At 38.9% G+C, this 18,892-nt stretch overlaps 1 protein-coding gene across 19 annotated transcripts in view; it reads left to right on the forward strand.

The window, feature by feature from the left end:
• Nucleotides 1-18,892, forward strand: part of DTNB (dystrobrevin beta) — a 247,703-nt gene that overhangs the window by 72,074 nt on the left and 156,737 nt on the right. For all 19 annotated transcript variants that reach the window (XM_047782486.1, XM_047782488.1, XM_047782490.1 and 16 more), the window contains one exon: nt 6,969-7,123. In XM_047782486.1, the coding sequence (XP_047638442.1) occupies nt 6,969-7,123 (155 nt within the window). The remainder of the gene's footprint in view (nt 1-6,968; nt 7,124-18,892) is intronic.

The following is an 18,892-nucleotide window of genomic DNA, read 5'->3' on the forward strand; positions in this document are numbered from 1 at the left end:
ACTGAGCAAGGCCAGGGATCGAACCCGCAACCTCATGGTTCCTAGTTGGATTCGTTAACCACTGCGCCATGACGGGAACTCCCCTGTTTCATTATTTTTATTGTACCCATAATTATCTTGGCCAGAGAATGAGATGTTTAACATAAGCAAAAATTTCAGGTATTGAAGCCTGTCTCTACTTTTTAACTTTAACCATCCAGGGTGGAAACGGCTTTAAGTGGGGTCTCTGCCCTCTGTTTTAAACCGAGCTCACTGATCTTAATTTAAACATTTTTCATTTCTTAGGGATGTCATTCTCTGATGCATTTAGAGCCGATTGGGAGGCCCTGTGTTGTTTGTCCCTCCTCATGTTTCCAGACTGCTGTGCTTTTTTAGCTCTTGAGTTTTTTGTTGGTGGTGGCGGCAGCCGCCATGGTGATGGTGATGGTGATGGTGTTTGTTGTGTGTGTGTGTGTGTGTTTCCTGTATTGCTGGTAAATATGATGGTATTATCAGTGTACCAGTTTCTAGACGTCTCTTTACTTCTGATTCACTTTTGATATGCTGCTGACAGAGAAACTATAACCAGCTTTCTTAGTATTCTACTAAAGTATGGATGAAAGTGATTGCTCAAGAGAGAAGCACTCACTTTTGCAGCATGATTGTCAGTTTCGGCTATTGTGAGAATCCTGTTTTCCCTTGCTTTGCGGTTCATAGCTATGTCCTGCTTGGTTGAGGTGGCCGAGTAATAGTGTGTAAGATGTTGGCTGTAGCACTCACTCTGTTGTAACTTCAAATGGTATGTGGCTGTTTATTCCCTTCTCTCTGCCTACTTACTCCCTTGTCTTTGTTCTTAGTTTCTGCCGCCTCTTCCTGCTGACTGCACTGCTACTGTTGCCTCTGTTAATGTTCCCATTGTGTTGTTTTTCTAATTCATGGAATATGCCTTAGCATTTTTACTTCTGTTTTTACCTTTCTGCTTTTTAGCTTTTATTTTAGATTTTTTTTTTTCCCTTTACTTTTCTCCCTCCCTTGATCTGTTCTTGTTTGTTTGCTTGTTTAAATGTCAGGATATCATTTAAAATGACTATTTGTGTTTGAGTTTGAAACATTTCTTAATTAGACTTTTCAGGTCTCTCTTCTTTGAAATAGCTTTATTGTCCAAAAGTGGGAGCTCAGTTAAACTTTAGAATACTGGCACAGTTGAATATACTGCCTTTAAAAATCTGCTTCAGGAGTTCCTGCTGTGGCCCAAAGGGATTGTCAGTGTCTCTGCAGCACCACGACACAGGTTCAACCCCACCAGCCCAGCACAGTGGTTAAAGGATTTGGCATTGCTGTAACTGTGGTGTAGGTCGAAACTGCAGCTCAGATCCGATCCCTGGCCCAAGAACTCCATATGCTGCAGGGCAGCCAAAAAAGAAAAAAAAAATGCGTAAATGTAATAATGCAGTTTTTAACAAAAATTTATTATTCACATAGAAAAAGAAATATACCCAAATAATACCATTAGGTATTTTCTCTGGGTTGTAGCATAAAGATGGTTTTATCATAATAATTTACATTACTTATTGTTTTTCCATGTTTTTGATAGACCACACTTTGAGTAGATGGAGAAAGAAGACTTGAGGTGTTGTTTTTTTGCTTAGAACTGGCAGTTCTGACAGTTCACTTGTTTGTTTCCTTGATGTTTCATTAACAGCTTGTAGGGGGTCAACCTTTGACGTTATAATTAAGCAGTTTCACTTGTTCAGAATTTAGCATCCTCTGCTATAGTCCTTTAACCACCTGTCACTGCATATTTATCCCAGCTGGTTTCTGTTAATCATCCGTTTGCTTCATTAGCCGGAAGTGACTCTTTAATCTGAGTATTTGCCCACATTTACATTTCTCATGTAACCAGAATGTTTTAGAACTGGAAGCAAGTAAGAGATAAGTCCTACATCTGCATTTTATGAAAAAGAAAAAGATGAACGAAAGCCAGGGGAGGCCTGGAGACTTGGCTGAAGTATTTCCTTGACTGAGACAACAGTAGAAGCCCAAGGCATGGCTGATTCCCGTACTCCAGCCTCACTCTGGCTTAATGAATGCTGTAGGAATATTCATGAGTATGGGAATAAAATATGCACTTGGGTTTAGTTATATATAGGTATTTATAAACATGCTGTTGTTTATACATGCTTTTGTGGGTTCGATTGCTCAGCTGATAGAAAGATGAAAAGAGAAGATGAGAGTCATTTGCCAGGAAAGCTAATATGTGAAAGACAATGGTTTTCTCTTCTATAGACTTGAGTCTTTATTGTTAACAGATCTATCATCTTGCAAAAGCGTGTGTTTGGTCATACGCGGCCGGGGGTGGGGAATAGCTGGATAGATGGAATGAGTAAAACCAGAGTCATTATCACCAGGTCAAAAATGGAAACCTACGTGAAAATGGTAGAGTAGTAGCATTATTTTGCCACTACACAAAGGACAGTATTTTAAAAAGTATGTACGCATGTGTGTTAAAGGGCTTGATTGTGGGTTTTTCACAAGGGAGAAAGCCTATATTTTGATCTGGAAGCAGCTAATGGGAAATTAGATACCTTTTTTCAGAGGTTTATAAATAGAATTACTGGATAAATGAACCAATGATCTGGGAAATAATTTATTCCCTCAATGCTAGAAGGGTTTAGGGCTTTAATTAGAGGACTAGTTTAATTTGGGGGATATTTTTATTAAATTTTATTGTCTCATATATTTCTTTGTTAAGATGTTTTTACATGTATATAGTAAATCACATTAACTTAGATTTGTTGTAGTTCATTTACAGTTTAAAAATTAGCAATTATTTTTGTTTTTGTTTTTTCCCCCTGTGCCTGCAGCATATATGGAAGTTTCTGGGCCAGGGATTCACTCTGAACCACAGCTGTGACCCACACCACAGCAGCAGCAACAGCAGATCCTTAACCTGCTGCTTCACAGCAGGGACTCCCCAAACACTCCTTTATGGCTCTGAATCAGATAGGTGTAGATTTGTTGATGTGGTTGTAAACACATATGTTTTTGTGAGTGGAACGTGTGTGTACTTATATACTTGTTAGCTGAAGTCCCTGGTCCTAAATATTTCTACCATTGGTGGCTACAGGTTAATAACTTGCTAGTTTTTCAGTTATGAATGCTTTGGTGGCAGCAGAAAACTTGACTAACAGTGGCTTAAAACCATTGGGATTTATTTTTCTCATGTAAAAGTGAGTCCAGAGGCTGGTAAGTTCAAGTTTGGTGCCATGACTGGCTTAAGGATGTCATCCAAGACTCGAGTTCCTCCTGTCTTCCTACTCTGCTGTGTGTGGCTTTCCTCCTGGGATCATCAGTGACTGCTCTAGGCCAGGGCTCGTACTCACTTCAAGCAGAAAGAAGAAATAGATGCCTCTATCAGGAACGCAAAAGCTTTACCATAGATTCACTCCAGAATTAGAACATGCACAAGAGGCTAGAAGGTCATTTTTTAAGGGGAGCACATTGCCATTCTGATCAGGGTTCAGTTAGGGAGCGAGAATGGGACAGTAGGTATTGAGTGGTAGCACCTTGCAGTGTCTGCCACATCCCATATTGACCCTTAGTTTTTATTCAGATTTAATGGATGATTATATTCCTCGTTATAAAAATAGCAGCCAGCTATTTGAAAACTAAGTCACATGCTCTTCCCTCCTTCAGAGGGCATCCGTTATTCACATAATTGCTAACATCTCCAAAGCTCTTTATCTGCTCTCTTGACCTGTGGCCTAATACTCTGTTTCTACAAGATGGTTCCACTTGGAAATTTGCTGATTGGTTCAAGTCCAGTTATATGCAAAACTAAGTATTTTTATCTTCAATGTGGTGATTTCATTCAGAATTGTCAGCATTTTTCTGAGTTAGCAACTTAAAATAACTCTAGAAATTCCTTTATTTCCTAATCCATTTTGCCATCAGCTTCAGTTTCCTGCATTGAAATGTCTTGCAGTTGACCACCCCTCCCCCACACTGTCTCTCCTGTAATTCTGACTCTCACTTCCTTACTTTTGCATTTGCAAGATTTTCTAGCTGATGTCTCCAACCCTATTCTTCCTCTTTTATTCCTTCTCCCAGTCATTAACAGTCTAATTTTCTTGAAACCTTTCTGAATATTTCTTCCCTACTTTAGAGTTTTTAAGCCAAGTCCAAATTGTTTCCTCTTTCAAAATTTTCATTTATAACATCATTTTCTTATTCAGTGTTTATATTTACCTTTACTTCTCCATATAAATTATTGTCATCAGACTGTTCTCGTCAATGCACTGTTTCCTGCCTATCACGGCTCATAGATATACCCTAAAATTCCTGCCACAGAGACCTTTATCCTAGTCTTCTTTTTATTTTTCTAAATTGAAATATGGTGGATTTACAATATTATATTAGTTGCAAGTGTACAACGGAGTGACTCAATATTTTTATAGATTGCACTCGATTTAAAGTTATTATGAAATATTGGCTATGTTTCCTGTGCTGTATAGTATATCCTTGTGGCTTATTTTATGCGTAGTAGTTTGTATTTCTTAATTTCCTCTCCCCCCTCCCCCCCCCCCCCCCCCGTCTTGGCCCTCCCCCACCACTGGTAACCACTGTACCTATGGCTCTCTATATCTATGAGTGTGTTTCTGTTTTATGATATTCATTCTTTTGTTTTATTTATCATACTCTTTTCTAGTCGACCCCCCCAAACCCCCACTCCCAGTCTGTTTTGACCTCATCATTCCAAATCCTATTTTTCAAGGCCTAGCTTTCTAAATTTTTCTTGACAGTTCCTGCCTATATGTTCCTGTATCTGTTCTGCACAATATTTTGAAGAAGTATGGTGTAATGGAATTTCTTTGGAGTCAGATAAATGTGAGTTTAAATCTTGATTTAGCCACTAACTTTTCGATCTTAAGCAAGTTAACTTTTCTAAGCTGATTTGCTTATCTGTAACATTTAAATAATTATGTGCATCCCCCCCGTTCCCACATATTTACCTTTTTGTGACGGTAAAATGAGGTAATATTTAGTGAAGTATAGTGGTACTTAATATTGGGGATTGCTACATGAAAATGAAAGCCCAGGATAGTAGTGTTTTAAACAAAGTTGAAGTTTACTTTTCTCTCACATGAAAGAAGTCCAGGAGTATGGTTAATATGTTCATCTGGGACCCAGGCTTCCTCTATCTTTCTTTCGTACCATTCCAGTGCATGGTGTCTACATGAACATTGAGATGACCTCGTAGTCCAAGGTGGCTGCTGGAGCTTCGACTGTGATAGCTGCATTCCAGATAACAAAAGGAGAAAAGAAAAAAGAGTCTATTTCCAGTGTAGTCAGCTTCCTTTAACTTCCTGGAAGTCTCTCACAACTCTTTTGATTGGCCAAACTTCTAGTCACATAACCACAACTTACTAAGAGATGGCTGCAAAGTTTAATCTTTTAGTTGGCTGCACAAATAAAATTAATGTTCTGTTACTAAGGAAGAGATAAGAGTATTGTGGTGGTTATAGGCAGAAATGGCGAGGCTTAACAAATGTGCCTATTTAGAATCAGCTTAATGCTTCAATTTTTCTTTGCTTCATCTGTATCTTATTTTTGTAGTTACACTGAAAGTTTCTCAGGGTATCAGGACCATATACAATCCTTCTTTGCTATGTTTCAATCTGCCTAGCAGAGTGCTTGGCCCTTGGACCACTTAGTATTTGTTTGTTAAGTAATTGATTTTACTTTCCACAAGGACCATACTTCTTAGAGTCTCCTGTCGGATTTTTTCACTTAATGGATATTTAATACTTTTCCTTCAGCTACAGGCTAGCAGCTTTCATGAGAGGAGTGTATTGAACATTTTCATTCCTTTGATAATTTCCTTTTTCCTAATGCCTTCAAAGTTACCCTGTGGGGTTGGTCATCTAAATTTTATCTTTCTTCGATTAATGTATTTTAAATGTTTTTTTCCCTATACCTAGTGCTTTGGGATAAAAACCCCCGATTGAATCTGAAGAGTGATGCATATATGTACATTACATACATTTTTTTTCAAACATATCTCTAATCTACTTGTTCATTATGAATATATAGAATATGATTTTTCAAAATGTCATGTGTAAAAAGGGCTCAGGAAATTTTTTTATACAAGTTTAACTCATTAAATTTGATTTGTTTGTAAGAAAACTGAATAGTTTGAAATGAAAGCTTAGGTTGCAGTTGTCAAGTTGTTTTGAGCTCCTGATTCTTTTTCTCCCCTACTATGGGTGAGAAGAGGGGACTAACTAACTGGAGGCAGGAGACTCTCTACAGGAAGATAAAGAAGTAATAGTATTACTGGAAACATCTTTCCCATGAGCTTGGATCAGATTTTATGTAAAAATAGGATCTTATACTGTCAAAGTGTCTTGTGATAGAAGAGTTTATATGAGTTTTTTTTATTCTACTCTGTACCTTACCAAGTGGAATATTTTAAAGAAACATACTGCATAGGAATACATTACATCATTAATATATGAATATGTAAATATAATTTCTTTCATACCCTGTCACCATTGTGTGTATATATTCATTCATGTTATGTTCAAATGTGTATGTGTCTTATATAAATACATGCATAAATGTAAGAGATAAAGAGATGCTGCTGCAAATTCTTCTTGGAATAAAGGGAGGTATAAATAGACAAAATAAAAAGGTATGTATTATCCAGTTATGTATGCTCTAAAAGAGTAGGTCTATAGACATACTTGAATGATGATTTGATGTTTAGGTAGAAAGAATAGTAAGTGGGTAAGAGAGAAGGAAGGACCTCATCGGCAAAGTAAGCACATCGTGTTAATGAGAATGAGACTACTTGTTAACTAAAAATCATAGTAAGTGTGTGATACTTTGTAATGATACTTTTGGGCTGGTGTACAGATGACATAGAGCCGTTTATAAAAAGTTGATGTTTCCTTATAGTTTGACTTTATTTGGTTTTGTTCTCATAGATGTTTTCTCCCAGATGTCAGATTCCAATGGCTTAATGATATTTAGCAAGTTTGACCAGTTTCTGAAGGAAGTTCTGAAGCTCCCAACAGCGGTCTTTGAAGGGCCATCTTTCGGTTACACAGAGCACTCAGTCCGCACCTGTTTTCCACAGCAGGTAAGGACAGTTTGATAGAATCTAGGACTAGCAGAGCTCCTCGCCACCCTCCACTTTTTGTCAGATTTCACCACGCTGCCTTAGTCTAGGGATAGGTCTTGATCGGAGAGGAAAAAGAGCTTTAAATCAGGGGAGTGGGCTGTGGAAAAGGGGGGAGTTAAAAATCCACTTGAGAGCTCTTTATTTTGTCTGGGGGAGGGAAGTCTTTTCTGAAAAAAAAAAAAAAAAAGACAATAGTTGATTTAAATTACTTAAAGTTTCGAGAAAAATGTTGAAGATGAAGTATTTATATTATTGCTATTGGACATACATTATTCTCTCTAATGAGGTTTTTAACCCTGACATAATAGGAATTTTGATAGAAAACTTAATGTGGTACTGGATCACTTCTTCCTGAGCACTGAACTTAATGTGCTACTGGAATATTTCTTCCTGATCATTTCTTCCTTCGACAAGGAATGCTCTCCAGCTCTCAACTGCCAGTTCAAAATCTCTCAAGGGTACACTGCCATTTTCATGTGAGAGAAAGCTAGGTTTGGTTTCCTCTCTCTGTGGGTGTTATTTTGTAGTCCTGCTCTAGAACTGGTATGAGTGTATTCCTGAGATCTTAACTATGCCTCAGAAGACTCATAGCAGAGTGGATGCTGGCTATAGTATCCTTTTTGTTGTTGTTGTTTGTTTTTTTGTTTTGTTTTGTTTTTTCAGGTAGAGATGAGATAAAAGAGCATGCTAAACTTAGAAAGTTTAGGAAAGCAGGGAATTAAGAAAAAAAACCTGTTAAAACTAATGGGTAAAAGATGAATGGAAATAGGATATTGACATAGTCTAAAAATATCTCCCCATAAGATATGTATTAATTACAAAGGAAATATAGTAACTTTACAGTGGAAAAACCTTCAGATACCACTTTAACCAGGTGATCAAATCCATATCACCAAAGGGAGAGGCTGTTACTGCTGCCTCCTGATAGAAACAAGACAAGGGTGCCTGCTCTTGCCACTTTTCTTTAACGTTAATATTGCAGGATACAAAATTAATATGCAAAAATCTGTTGCATGTCTGTACACTAATAATGAACTATCAGACAGAAATAAAACAATTCTGTTTATAATTATGTCAAAAGAGTAAAATACCTTGGAGTTACCATTGTGGCTCAGTGGGATACAGACCTGACTAGTATCCATGAGGATGTGGGTTTGACCCCTGGCCTCGCTCAGTGGGTTAAGGATCTGGCATTGCCATGAGCTATGGTGTAGGTTGCAGACACAGCTTGGATCCTGCGTTGCTGTGGCTGTGGTGTAGGCCACCAGCTGTAGCTCTGATTCGACCCCTAGCCTGGGAACTTCCATATGCTGCAGGTGCGACCCTGAAAAGAAGAGAAAAAAAGAGAGAGAGAATAAAATACCTAGGAATAAATTTAACCAAGGAGGTGAAAAACCTGTATACTGAAAACTGAAAGACACTAATGAAAGAAATTGAAGAAGACACAAATAAATGGAAAGATATTCTGTGCTGATGGATTAGAAGAATCAGTATTGTTAAAATATCCATAGTAACCAAAGCAATCTATGGAGTCAGTGCAATCCCTATCAAAATTTCAATGCATTTTTCAAAGAAATAGAGTAAATAATCCTAAAATTTGAATAGAACCACAAAAACCTAGAATAACCAAAGCAATTTTGAGAAAGAAGAACAAGGCTGTAGATATCATACTCCCTGATATCAAACCATAATTACAAAACTATAGTACTTAAAACAGTTTGGGAGTTTCCTGGTGGCTTGGTGGATTAAGGATTCAGTGTTGTCACTGCAGTGGCTCGGGTCGCTGCTGTGGTGTAGGTTCAATCCTCGCTTGGGAACTTCTACATTCCGTGGACACGGCCAAAAAAAAAAAAAAAAAACCAACCCAGTGTGGTGCTGGCATAAAAACTGAGTATAGATCAATGAATAGAATAGAGAGCCAAGAAATAAGCCCAGGCATATATGATGAACTAATTTACAGCAAAGGAGCCAAGAATATACAATGGCGATGGGACAGTCTCTTCAATAAGTGGTATTGGGAAAACTGGTTAGCTGAATGCAGAAGAATGAAACTCAATCACTGTCTTACCCTATACACACAAAATCAACTCGAAATGGATTAAAGACCTGAAGTTCCAGCCGTGATACAGTGAGATCAATGGTGTCCCTTCAGTGGCAGGGACGCAGGTTCAATCCCTGGCCCAGCACAGTGGATTAAGGACCCGGTGTTGCCGTAGCTGTGGTATAGGTTGTGACTCCTGGGAACTCCATTTGCCTTGGCGCAGCCAAAAAAGAAAGAAAACATGGATTAAAGACTTGAACATAAGACCTGAAAGTATAAAACTCCTAGGAGAAAACATATGAAATAAGCTCTTTGACATAGGTCTAGATGATAATTTTTTGAATCTAACATCAAAAAGCTAAAGCAACACAAGCAAAATAATGTGACTGTATATCATACTAAAAAGCTTTTGCACAACAAAGGAATACATTGACAAAGATGAAAAGACAACTTACCGAATGGGAGAAAATATTTGCAAATCATGTATGTAGTAAGGAGTTAATACCCATACAATTCAATAGCAAGAAAACAATCATCTGATTTAAAAATGCACTGGATATCTGAATAGATATTTTTCAAAGGATGACATACAGATGGCCAACAGGTACGTGAAAAGATGCTCAACATCACTAATCATTAGGGAAATACAAATCAAAACCACAATAAGATATTGCAACTGTTGGTCAGAATGTAGAGAAAAGGAAACCTGTCACTGTTGGTGGGAATGTAAATTGGTGCAGCCGCTATGAAAAACAGTGTGGAAGTTCTTCAGAAAATTAAAAATGGAACTATCATATGATCCAGCAATTCCACTTCTGGATATTTATCCAAAGAAAATGGAAACACTAACTTGATAACATAAATGCACCATCACGTTCACTGTAGCATTATTTACAGTAGGCAAGATACAGCAGCAAGCTAAGTGTTTACTGATAGATGAATAGATAAAGGAATTGTGGTAAATCTATACAGTGGAATATTTTTCAGCCATAAAAAGGTGGAAATCTTGGAGTTCCCATTGTGGCTCAATGGTAACAAACCCAACTAAGGTCCATGAGGATGCGGGTTTGATCCCTGGCCTTGCTTAGTGGGTTAAGGATCCGGCGTTGCCGTGAGCTGTGGTGTAGGTCAAAGACACAGCTCAGATCCTGCATTGCTGTGGCTGTAGTGTAGGCTGGTGGCTACAGCTCCAATTAGACCCCTAGCCTGGGAACCTCCATATGCCATGGGTGTGGCCCTAAAAAAAAAAAAAACCAAAAATGTCCTTAATAATAAAACATTGAGGTAAAATTAACTTAAGAAATAATATGTCTGGAATTTGCTCCAGAATAATCCAGGTTTAAGGGATAGTGAAGGCATAGATGAAACAAAATTACTTATATGTTGAGAACTGTTGGAGCTGGATGATAGGTATATTATATTATTCTCTATACTTTGGTATATTTTTAAAAAAATGAATACTAGAAGAATGAATTCTGGTTATAAATTTGTGATTGTGACCATTGTCTTAGTAAATTGCAGTGTTGATGTTGCCCCAAAGCCTAATGTTTTGGTGGGTAGGCCAGACATATTTAGATTCTTCAATTTTTATAAACTAACAAACTGACTTTGGAGACTTAAAAGTTATTAAAAACAAGCAGTGAATATATTTAGATTTCTTCCCCAATTTTTTTAAACTTCAGGGTTTGGGGATATATTGAAATTCCCCTTAGAAAGATGATTGATGTTTGCTTTATAAACTAGTTGTTAGGTTCACAGTGACTTTGTTTTTGTGTTTTGTCTTTTTAGGGCCGCACTAGCTGCTTATGGAAGTTCCTAGGCTAGGAGTCAAATTGGAGCTGTAGCTGTCAGCCTACACCACAGCCACAGCAATGCCAGATCCGAGCCATGTCTGTGACCTACACCACAGCTCATGGCAACACTGGATCCTTAACCCACTGAGCAAGGCCAGGGATCAACCCGTGTCCTCATGGATACTAGTCGGATTCAGTACCGCTGAGCCACGATGGGAACTCGGGTTCACCATAACTTTGGTGTGCTAAGTCCAGTCCACTTGTAAAGGATGTAAATTCGCTGCCTGTCTTTTGAAAGGGAAGCCTGAGTAAGCAGAGAGGAGAGTGAGTGAGGGAAGTAGATGCTTTTTTCCCCCGTCAGTGTTGCAGGCATTACTATTGCTAATGCTTTATGAGACACTGTGCCACACTCTCTGTGGTGCCCCCAGGAGGTGGGCGGTGGGTAGAGATGGGATTACTGATTATTGCTGACCTTCAGAATAGCAAGAATATGTCCTGCCTGGAGATACCCTCTCAGACACTTTGATGAGCATAGCCTCTTCTGCTATATGCCAAAATGATTTTTCTTCCCACTCCGTCTTTGAAATGAGGCATTTTCAGGATATTATGACCTTGTTTTCCTGAAAATTGAACAAAGTTTGGCAAGAACTGCCTGGCATGTGAATGTGTGTGTATTTCATAGGTACTCTAATTAAGCCAGTCGATTGTACTTGCTCCATTGGCAGCCCCTCACTACCATCATAATCTAAAGTAGGCTATTACCATGTTTCACTGACATTTTTCTTTTTTTGTTGTTTTTTTCTTTGTCTTTTGTCTTTTTTTAGGGCCGCACCCACAGAGGTTCCTAGGCTAGGGGTCTAATGGGAGCTGTTGTCGCCAACCTACGCCAGAGCCACAGCAATGCGGGATCCGAGCCGCGTCTGCAACCTACACCACAGCTCACGGCAACGCCGGATCTTAACTCACTGAGTGAGGCCAGGGATCGAACCCGCAACCTCATGGTTCCTAGTCGGATTCATTTCTGCTGCGCCACGACGGGAACTCCCTCAATGACATTTTTCACCCTTTACTGTCTCAAGAGACCTCATATAGCCCATGACATCTGATAGTTGCAGTTATCCAGGCAGTGGTTATGATGGGTTGTCATTCCCTGCACATGTATGAACTTGGTCTTAGCTGTTCCTGTTGTCACTTCATCTGATTTATGTCCCCTTTTGGTACTACTTGTGTTGTCATTCCCAGTGTCCTTGAAGAGAGTATACTCTGGTTTGACATTAAAGAAAAAGTTCTTGTAAACACAGAATGCCGGGGACATAACAGGGGAATAAATTTGATATTAGTGAGATAAATATTTATCCTTGAGGGAATTCCATGTTTTCTTAACAAAGCAACACCAGGTGCTTTACAGAACTTTTTCTTTTTCTTTTTTTCAAAGGAAGGTAACCACAGAGAGATGAAGCTGTATTTTTTTTATTACTGAGATATGACCAAAATAATATCTTGTCACTTGAAGCAGTGCCACTGAACCTTGACAAAATTGCCAAATCCTTCTGAATAGATGAAAGGAATTTCAGTTCATCTAGAGGCTGGTGTGACCGATTCACATGTCACGAAGGATTACAGTTAATTAAGTCATTGAGTTCATTTAATTGGCAGAGTGTTTTTCTTTCTTAGTAGGAAAAAAAAATAATGGTGTATCTTACAAGTAATGGTGTCTTAGATTGGATGAAATACAGCGTATAAAATGGATTTTGTTATGAACAAGTCTATGGTAATGAGCCCTGTATCACTGGCATTCATGAGATTGAACAAAATTGTAGAGAGCTGGAAGTGAGATTTTGTTCTAGCTGGGCTTATGAAGCAGAGTGTCTTACTAAACGATTCCTTAGATAGAAATGACAAGTGACTCCAAGACGGTTTTCTTTTTTAAAAAATGTTTTGTTAGCTTACTGTGTACATGCTATGGGAAAGAGCCTCCCCTCGTGATTACTCATGAGCTGAAAACAGGTTCTGATGTGTTCAGTCATGGTTCCCATGGTCTGTGGGGAGGGCTGAAGGCTGCTGAGCCTGTGGGGGGGTGGGGGCGAGGGTACTGGCCCAGCTGGGATTCACTGGTGGCACAGTCTAGTATGCACTCCCTTCCCTAGAGCCCTGTGGCTCGCTAGTCTTCAGGTAAGCAGGAGTATTTTTGCCAAAAAGATGCTGAGGACCCTGGTCTGAGTCATTTTACTTACTGGCCTAAAGGCAGCCTCTTTAGAAGAGGACTACACCTGCTCAGATACTGCTTTTGTTTTATTATTGCCTTTAGTCATAAGGAAATTTGAGTGTGAGTCATTATTTTAAAAACAGTCCTGCGGTGGTTCCTATTTTGCTTTAAAAAAACTTCCTAACTCCTCCTTGCCTACTGGATAAGGTTCTTACTGATCCCACCCCCAGCCTATCTTCTCACTCTCATTCCTGAGCGCTCCCCCAACCCCATCCCCTCCCCTCCCTCCGCTTGCCTGGGGCCCTTTTCCGATCTGCCCCAGTGCCGCAGGGGTTATACCATTGACTTCCCGCCAGCAACAGCAATGTATCAGCATCTGTTTCTCCACAGGCTTGCCAACAGCGCATGCTCTCACATTTAGGAATGTTTGCCAATCTGATAGATGAGAAATGTTATCTCGGTATCATTTTGCTTTGCATTTCTCTAGTTTGAGTAATGTACGTTTTGAGGGGGCAGAGCGGTACCCTTCTTGTCTTTGTGCTATTAGTTCTCCCTGGAACGTCAATAGCCTCTGACCTTCTCTCTCTCTTCCAACAAAGCCCTCCTATTTCAAATTGCAGCTAAAATAGCTCCTTGACTTTGATGCTCTGAATCTTTCAGTGTAGGATTAATTGTTTCTTCTCCTGCATTCCCTGGCATGTTACATCTAGTCCCTTCTGCACTGAAGGGAAGGGATGTACCTTGGTCTATTTCAAATTTTATCTCCATGACTAACAGTGCCTGGAAGGTTGTCGATGCTTACTAGGGATTTGTTGGATTAACTGAGTAATGATTTTAAATCAGATATGGCATGAGAAAGTATCTTGGCTTAAATTCTAATTGCAGGCTTAAAGCTCATGGGTGTACTTGCAACCTTGTTGTTTTCATTGATAATATTATAACATGATTTTCTCAAATGAGACAGTCTTCACCAAAAGGACAATGCCGAGTTTCAGAATTTTTGTAGTTTTCCAATCTTTTTTTAAAAAAGTTATAATAAATAAAAGTATCTCTGATAAAAAGCACAACAACACTATATTATTGTGTCATTACGAAGTGCTCTCATTTTCAAAGTCCAAAGCAAATCTGTGATATGGACAAATTCAGTGTCTAATAATAATTGAAAGGCTGACCCCATGGCACTGGTCTTATAAACAATTGATATATGTTTGCCTTTGTCAGACAAAATATTTCTGTACATAAAAGTTTGTATAAAAATTTTTTAATCTGAAAGATTTTTAAAATGTTATTTTCAAGTCTCTTAGCTAAGTGTCATACATTGAGTGATAGGACAATGGATAAGAAATATTTACCTGTTGCCGATAAAGAAATAGGAGTGCTTAATGGAAATGATAAGATTGGAAATTGCGGCTATGATGATCTGATGCTAAATTATTTTACTTTTTTCTCGTGTTATTGTAGTGATACTGGATTTCTCATTTTTGAGAGATGGTTCCTCCCTTCTTTTAAAACAGGGAGGCTGTAGCCAACAGTGGAGGGAGGGAAGTGAGAATGACATCTAGTATTGTCAGTATTGAGGATTAGAATAACAAAGGGCAGGGAGGTAGATGACAATCAGAAACACTGGTTTCTGAGAAAAATATGAGAGTGCATCCAAAGATAAAAACAGCCTCAGTGTTTGATTGAGCAAGGCGTAAATAAATCATAGTGTTTTTGCTCAGTGGATCAGTCAGCTGTTAAAGTGATTAGAAAAGAAGACCTTGGCGCAAAACAATAAAATATTTAATAAAACGTAAGTGAAAAAACAGATCATATATTTTTATCTACCCTATGTATGTAATTACGTATATAGAAATATATGCATTTAGAGGAGAATACATAAAAGTGAGAATTGTGGTGAGCATGTGCCTTATTTGCAATTTTATTATAGTTTTTGTTATAAATGTTGTACTATAAAAAACAAAGAGAAATGCAAAGAATGTGTTCAACTCAGGAGCAAAACCAAAATAAAACAAAAAAGTAGAAAAAAAGGCCAGTCTGTCTTTCACACAGTTATTTACTGAGTCTCAGAATTTTAGAGCTGGGAATTCTGCCCCACCAGTTCTCAAACTTCCCGGTATCAGGACCTTTTTATACCACTGCCCCCCCCCCAATGTTTGAGGACCCCAGAGAGCTTTTGTTTATGTGGGTTAGCTCAATCAGTATTTCCATAATAGAAATTAAAATTGATAAATTTTAAAATGTTAAGTCAGTTAAAAAGAACAATGATAAACCTGTTACACACTAACATAAATAATATATTTTTATGAAAATATGTATTCCAAAGCAAAAAATTTAATGGGAAGAATGCCATTGTTTTATTTTTTTTTGTAAATTTCTTTAATATTTGGCTCAATTGAAGACAGCTGGATTTTCTTATCTGCTTATCCATTCAGTCTGTTGTGATATATTGTTTTGGTTAAAGTATGGGAAGAAAATCTGGTCTCACACAGCTGTGTAGTTGGAAAAGGGAGGAATATTTTTAATAGTTTTTGCAGATCGTTGTGGATATGCCACGTTGCCTCCAGAGCACCCCACTGTACACTCATGAGAGAATGAGGCTAAAAGAGGCAAAGAATGTCTTGGTGTTATTATGAAAATAATTTTGACCTCATGGGTTCCCTGGAAGTGTTTGAGGAACCTCCCAGGGGAGCCTCTGACTATACATTGAGAACCACTGCTCTAGCCCGTGAGGATGAGATAACTGAAACCGGAATGTTAAGTGACTGCTCCCAGATCACATAGCTAATGGAAGACAGAGCAGTGGGACCTCGTTCTTCTGCTTTTAGTCCTCATGCTTCGGGAGTACTTCACATTATAGTGGGAGCTTAGGACAACTTTTTATCATTGACAGCTGATGTTTGTATACTATTTGACTAGAGTCTATTTATTTTACAAAAATTTTTATTACCATTTATTTACAATATTCTGTCAATTTCTGCTGTATAGCAAAGTGACCCCAGTCATACACATGTATATCTATCTATCTATCTGTCTATCTATCTATCTATCTACATATATATATATATCTCGCAAGTGACTGGATATGGTTCCCTGTGCTGTACAGCAGGACCTCATTGCCTATCCATTCTAAATGTAATAATTTGCATCTACTAGCCCCAAACTTCCAGTCCATCCCACCCCTTCCCCCCAACCCCTTGGCAACCACAAGTCTGTTCTCCATGTCTGTGAGTCTGTTTCTGTCATGTAGATAGGTGCATCTGTGCCATATTTTAGATTCCACATGTAAGTGATATATGGTATTTGTCTTTCTCTTTCTGACTTATTTCATTTAGCATGAAAATCTCTGGTTCTATCCATGTTACTGCAAATGGCTGCAAATAATTTTTGTTCCTTTTCATGGCTGGCTATTATTTCATTGTGCACGTATACCACATTTTCTTAATCCATTCATCTGTTGATGGACATTTAGGTTGTTTCCATGTCTTAACTATTGCGAATAGTGCTGCTATGGACATAGGGGTACATGCATCTTTTTGTTGTGAGCCACACGGGAAGTCCGACATGCATCTTTTTGAATGAAAGTTTTGTCTGGATATATGCCCTGGAGTGGGATTGCTGGGTCATATGGTAGTTCTATATATAGTTTTCTGAAGAACCTCCATGCTATCCTCCATAGTGGTCATACCAGTTTACATTCTCACCAACAGTGTAGGAGACAGCTGATGTTTGTATACTATTTGACTAGAGTCTATTTATTTTACAAAAATTTTTATTACCATTTATTTACAATAAATTTCTCCACACCCTCTGCAGCATACATTATTTGTAGGCTTATTAATAATAGCCATTCTGGACGGCGTGAGGTGCTACCTCATTGTAGTTACTTTTATCTTCAAGATTAAAAAACTCTATAGGGAGTTCCCATCATGGCTCAGTGGTAATGAGCCCAACTATTATCCATGAGGACATGGGTTCAATTCCTTGCTTCGGTCAGTGGGTTAAGGATCTGGTGTTGCCGTGAGTTGTGGTGTAGGTCCCAAATGTGGCTTGAATCCTGCGTTGCTATGGCTGTGATGTAGGCCAGCAGCTGTAGCTCCGATTTGACCCCTATTCTGGGAACTTCCATATGCTGTGGGGGTAGTAGCCCAGAAAAGACAAAAACAAAAAACAAAAAAAAACTTTATAAAATTCTGTGATAGGTGAATCAGACTTTTTAGAGAAAATAACATTATAATTATAAGTGGATTTTTAAAAATGTAATTTTTTTTTGTCTTTTTTGCTATTTCTTGGGCCACTCCCACAGCATATGGAGGTTCCCAGGCTAGGGGTCGAATCGGAGCTGTAGCCACTGGCCTACGCCAGAGCCACAGCAACACGGGATCCGAGCCGCGTCTGCAACCTTCACCACAGCTCACGGCAACACCGGATCGTTAACCCACTGAGCAAGGCCAGGGACCGAACCCACAGCCTCATGGTTCCTAGTCGGATTCGTTAACCACTGTGCCACGACAGGAACTCCCTAAAAATGTAATTTTTAATAAACAGAGGAAGATATAGGAATATAAGTTGTAATAAAGGATAGATGGATTTAATGTTTGTTAACCACCTCTGGCTAGCAAAAAAACTTCCTAGCATCTTCTGTCTTAATAATTTTAAGTAGAGACTTTTGAATTTCATTTTGGTTTATTGCAGTTATTTGCATATCCATAAGAAGAGGCATTTTCCGTGTCTGGACCTCCACTCAAATGTTGCGTGACTTTCTGGCTTTATTTTTAATGTTCACCCATTCCTCCCAGATTCCACTGAAATCTCAGAAACGTCAGTAACTTGGATGCCTAAGATGGAAAATATTTTGGAAAACTTTAGTCTATTTGAGTAGTCATTTCTTTTTTGCTTTTTAGGGCTGCATCTGAGGCATATGAAGGTTCCCAGGCTCGGGGTCTAATCGGAGCTGTAGCTGCCCGGCCACAGCCATAGCCACTCGGGATCTGAGCCGAGCCTGCGACCTACACCACAGCTCAGGGCAACACCAGATCCTTAACCCATTGAGTGAGGCCAGGGATTGAACCCGCATCTTCATGGATACTAGGTGGATTCATTTCTGCTGTGCCACAACAGGGACTCCTGAGTAGGCATTTCTTAAATAAACCACTGTCAATGCATGGCTATGTATAGAGGGCCTTTGTATGGTGACTTCCTACTGTTATCACTCTCTTTCAGGCTTCTGGCGTTTTTGTCAGAACCTTTCCCTCCTTCCGTTCCAAACTCGCTTATAGTCTCTGTCTTGGATGTGAGACTTTCTTTCAGATTTCTTCATTTTTAAAGTTAAAATTGCAAGTGCCTCTCTCTTGCTCTTTCTTGCTCTCCCATCCACTTTATTCTCCCTTTTCTGTTCCCTACTTAGCAGTGTTTCTTCTTTTAAAGATTATTCTCAATAAGAATGACTTCCAGTTTATACACATGGGAACGAGACTCTAACAGTTGCCCGGAAGACAGCCAGACATGAATCTGTGTGGTCTCCTGCTCGCGTGATGGGAACCGTCGTTGGGACGGTATCATGCAGGCTCAGAGGGAAATCCTGGAGGCCGCTCTCTTCCCAACTCAGCGGCACCACACCTTCTCTCCTTGCTTCCAGTTTGCATTGACCATTTTAGTGGTGAAAATCAATGTTCTTTTGTAATCAG

Source organism: Phacochoerus africanus, chromosome 5, assembly GCF_016906955.1.
Source record: "Phacochoerus africanus isolate WHEZ1 chromosome 5, ROS_Pafr_v1, whole genome shotgun sequence".
Classification (NCBI taxonomy): Eukaryota; Metazoa; Chordata; class Mammalia; order Artiodactyla; family Suidae; genus Phacochoerus; species Phacochoerus africanus.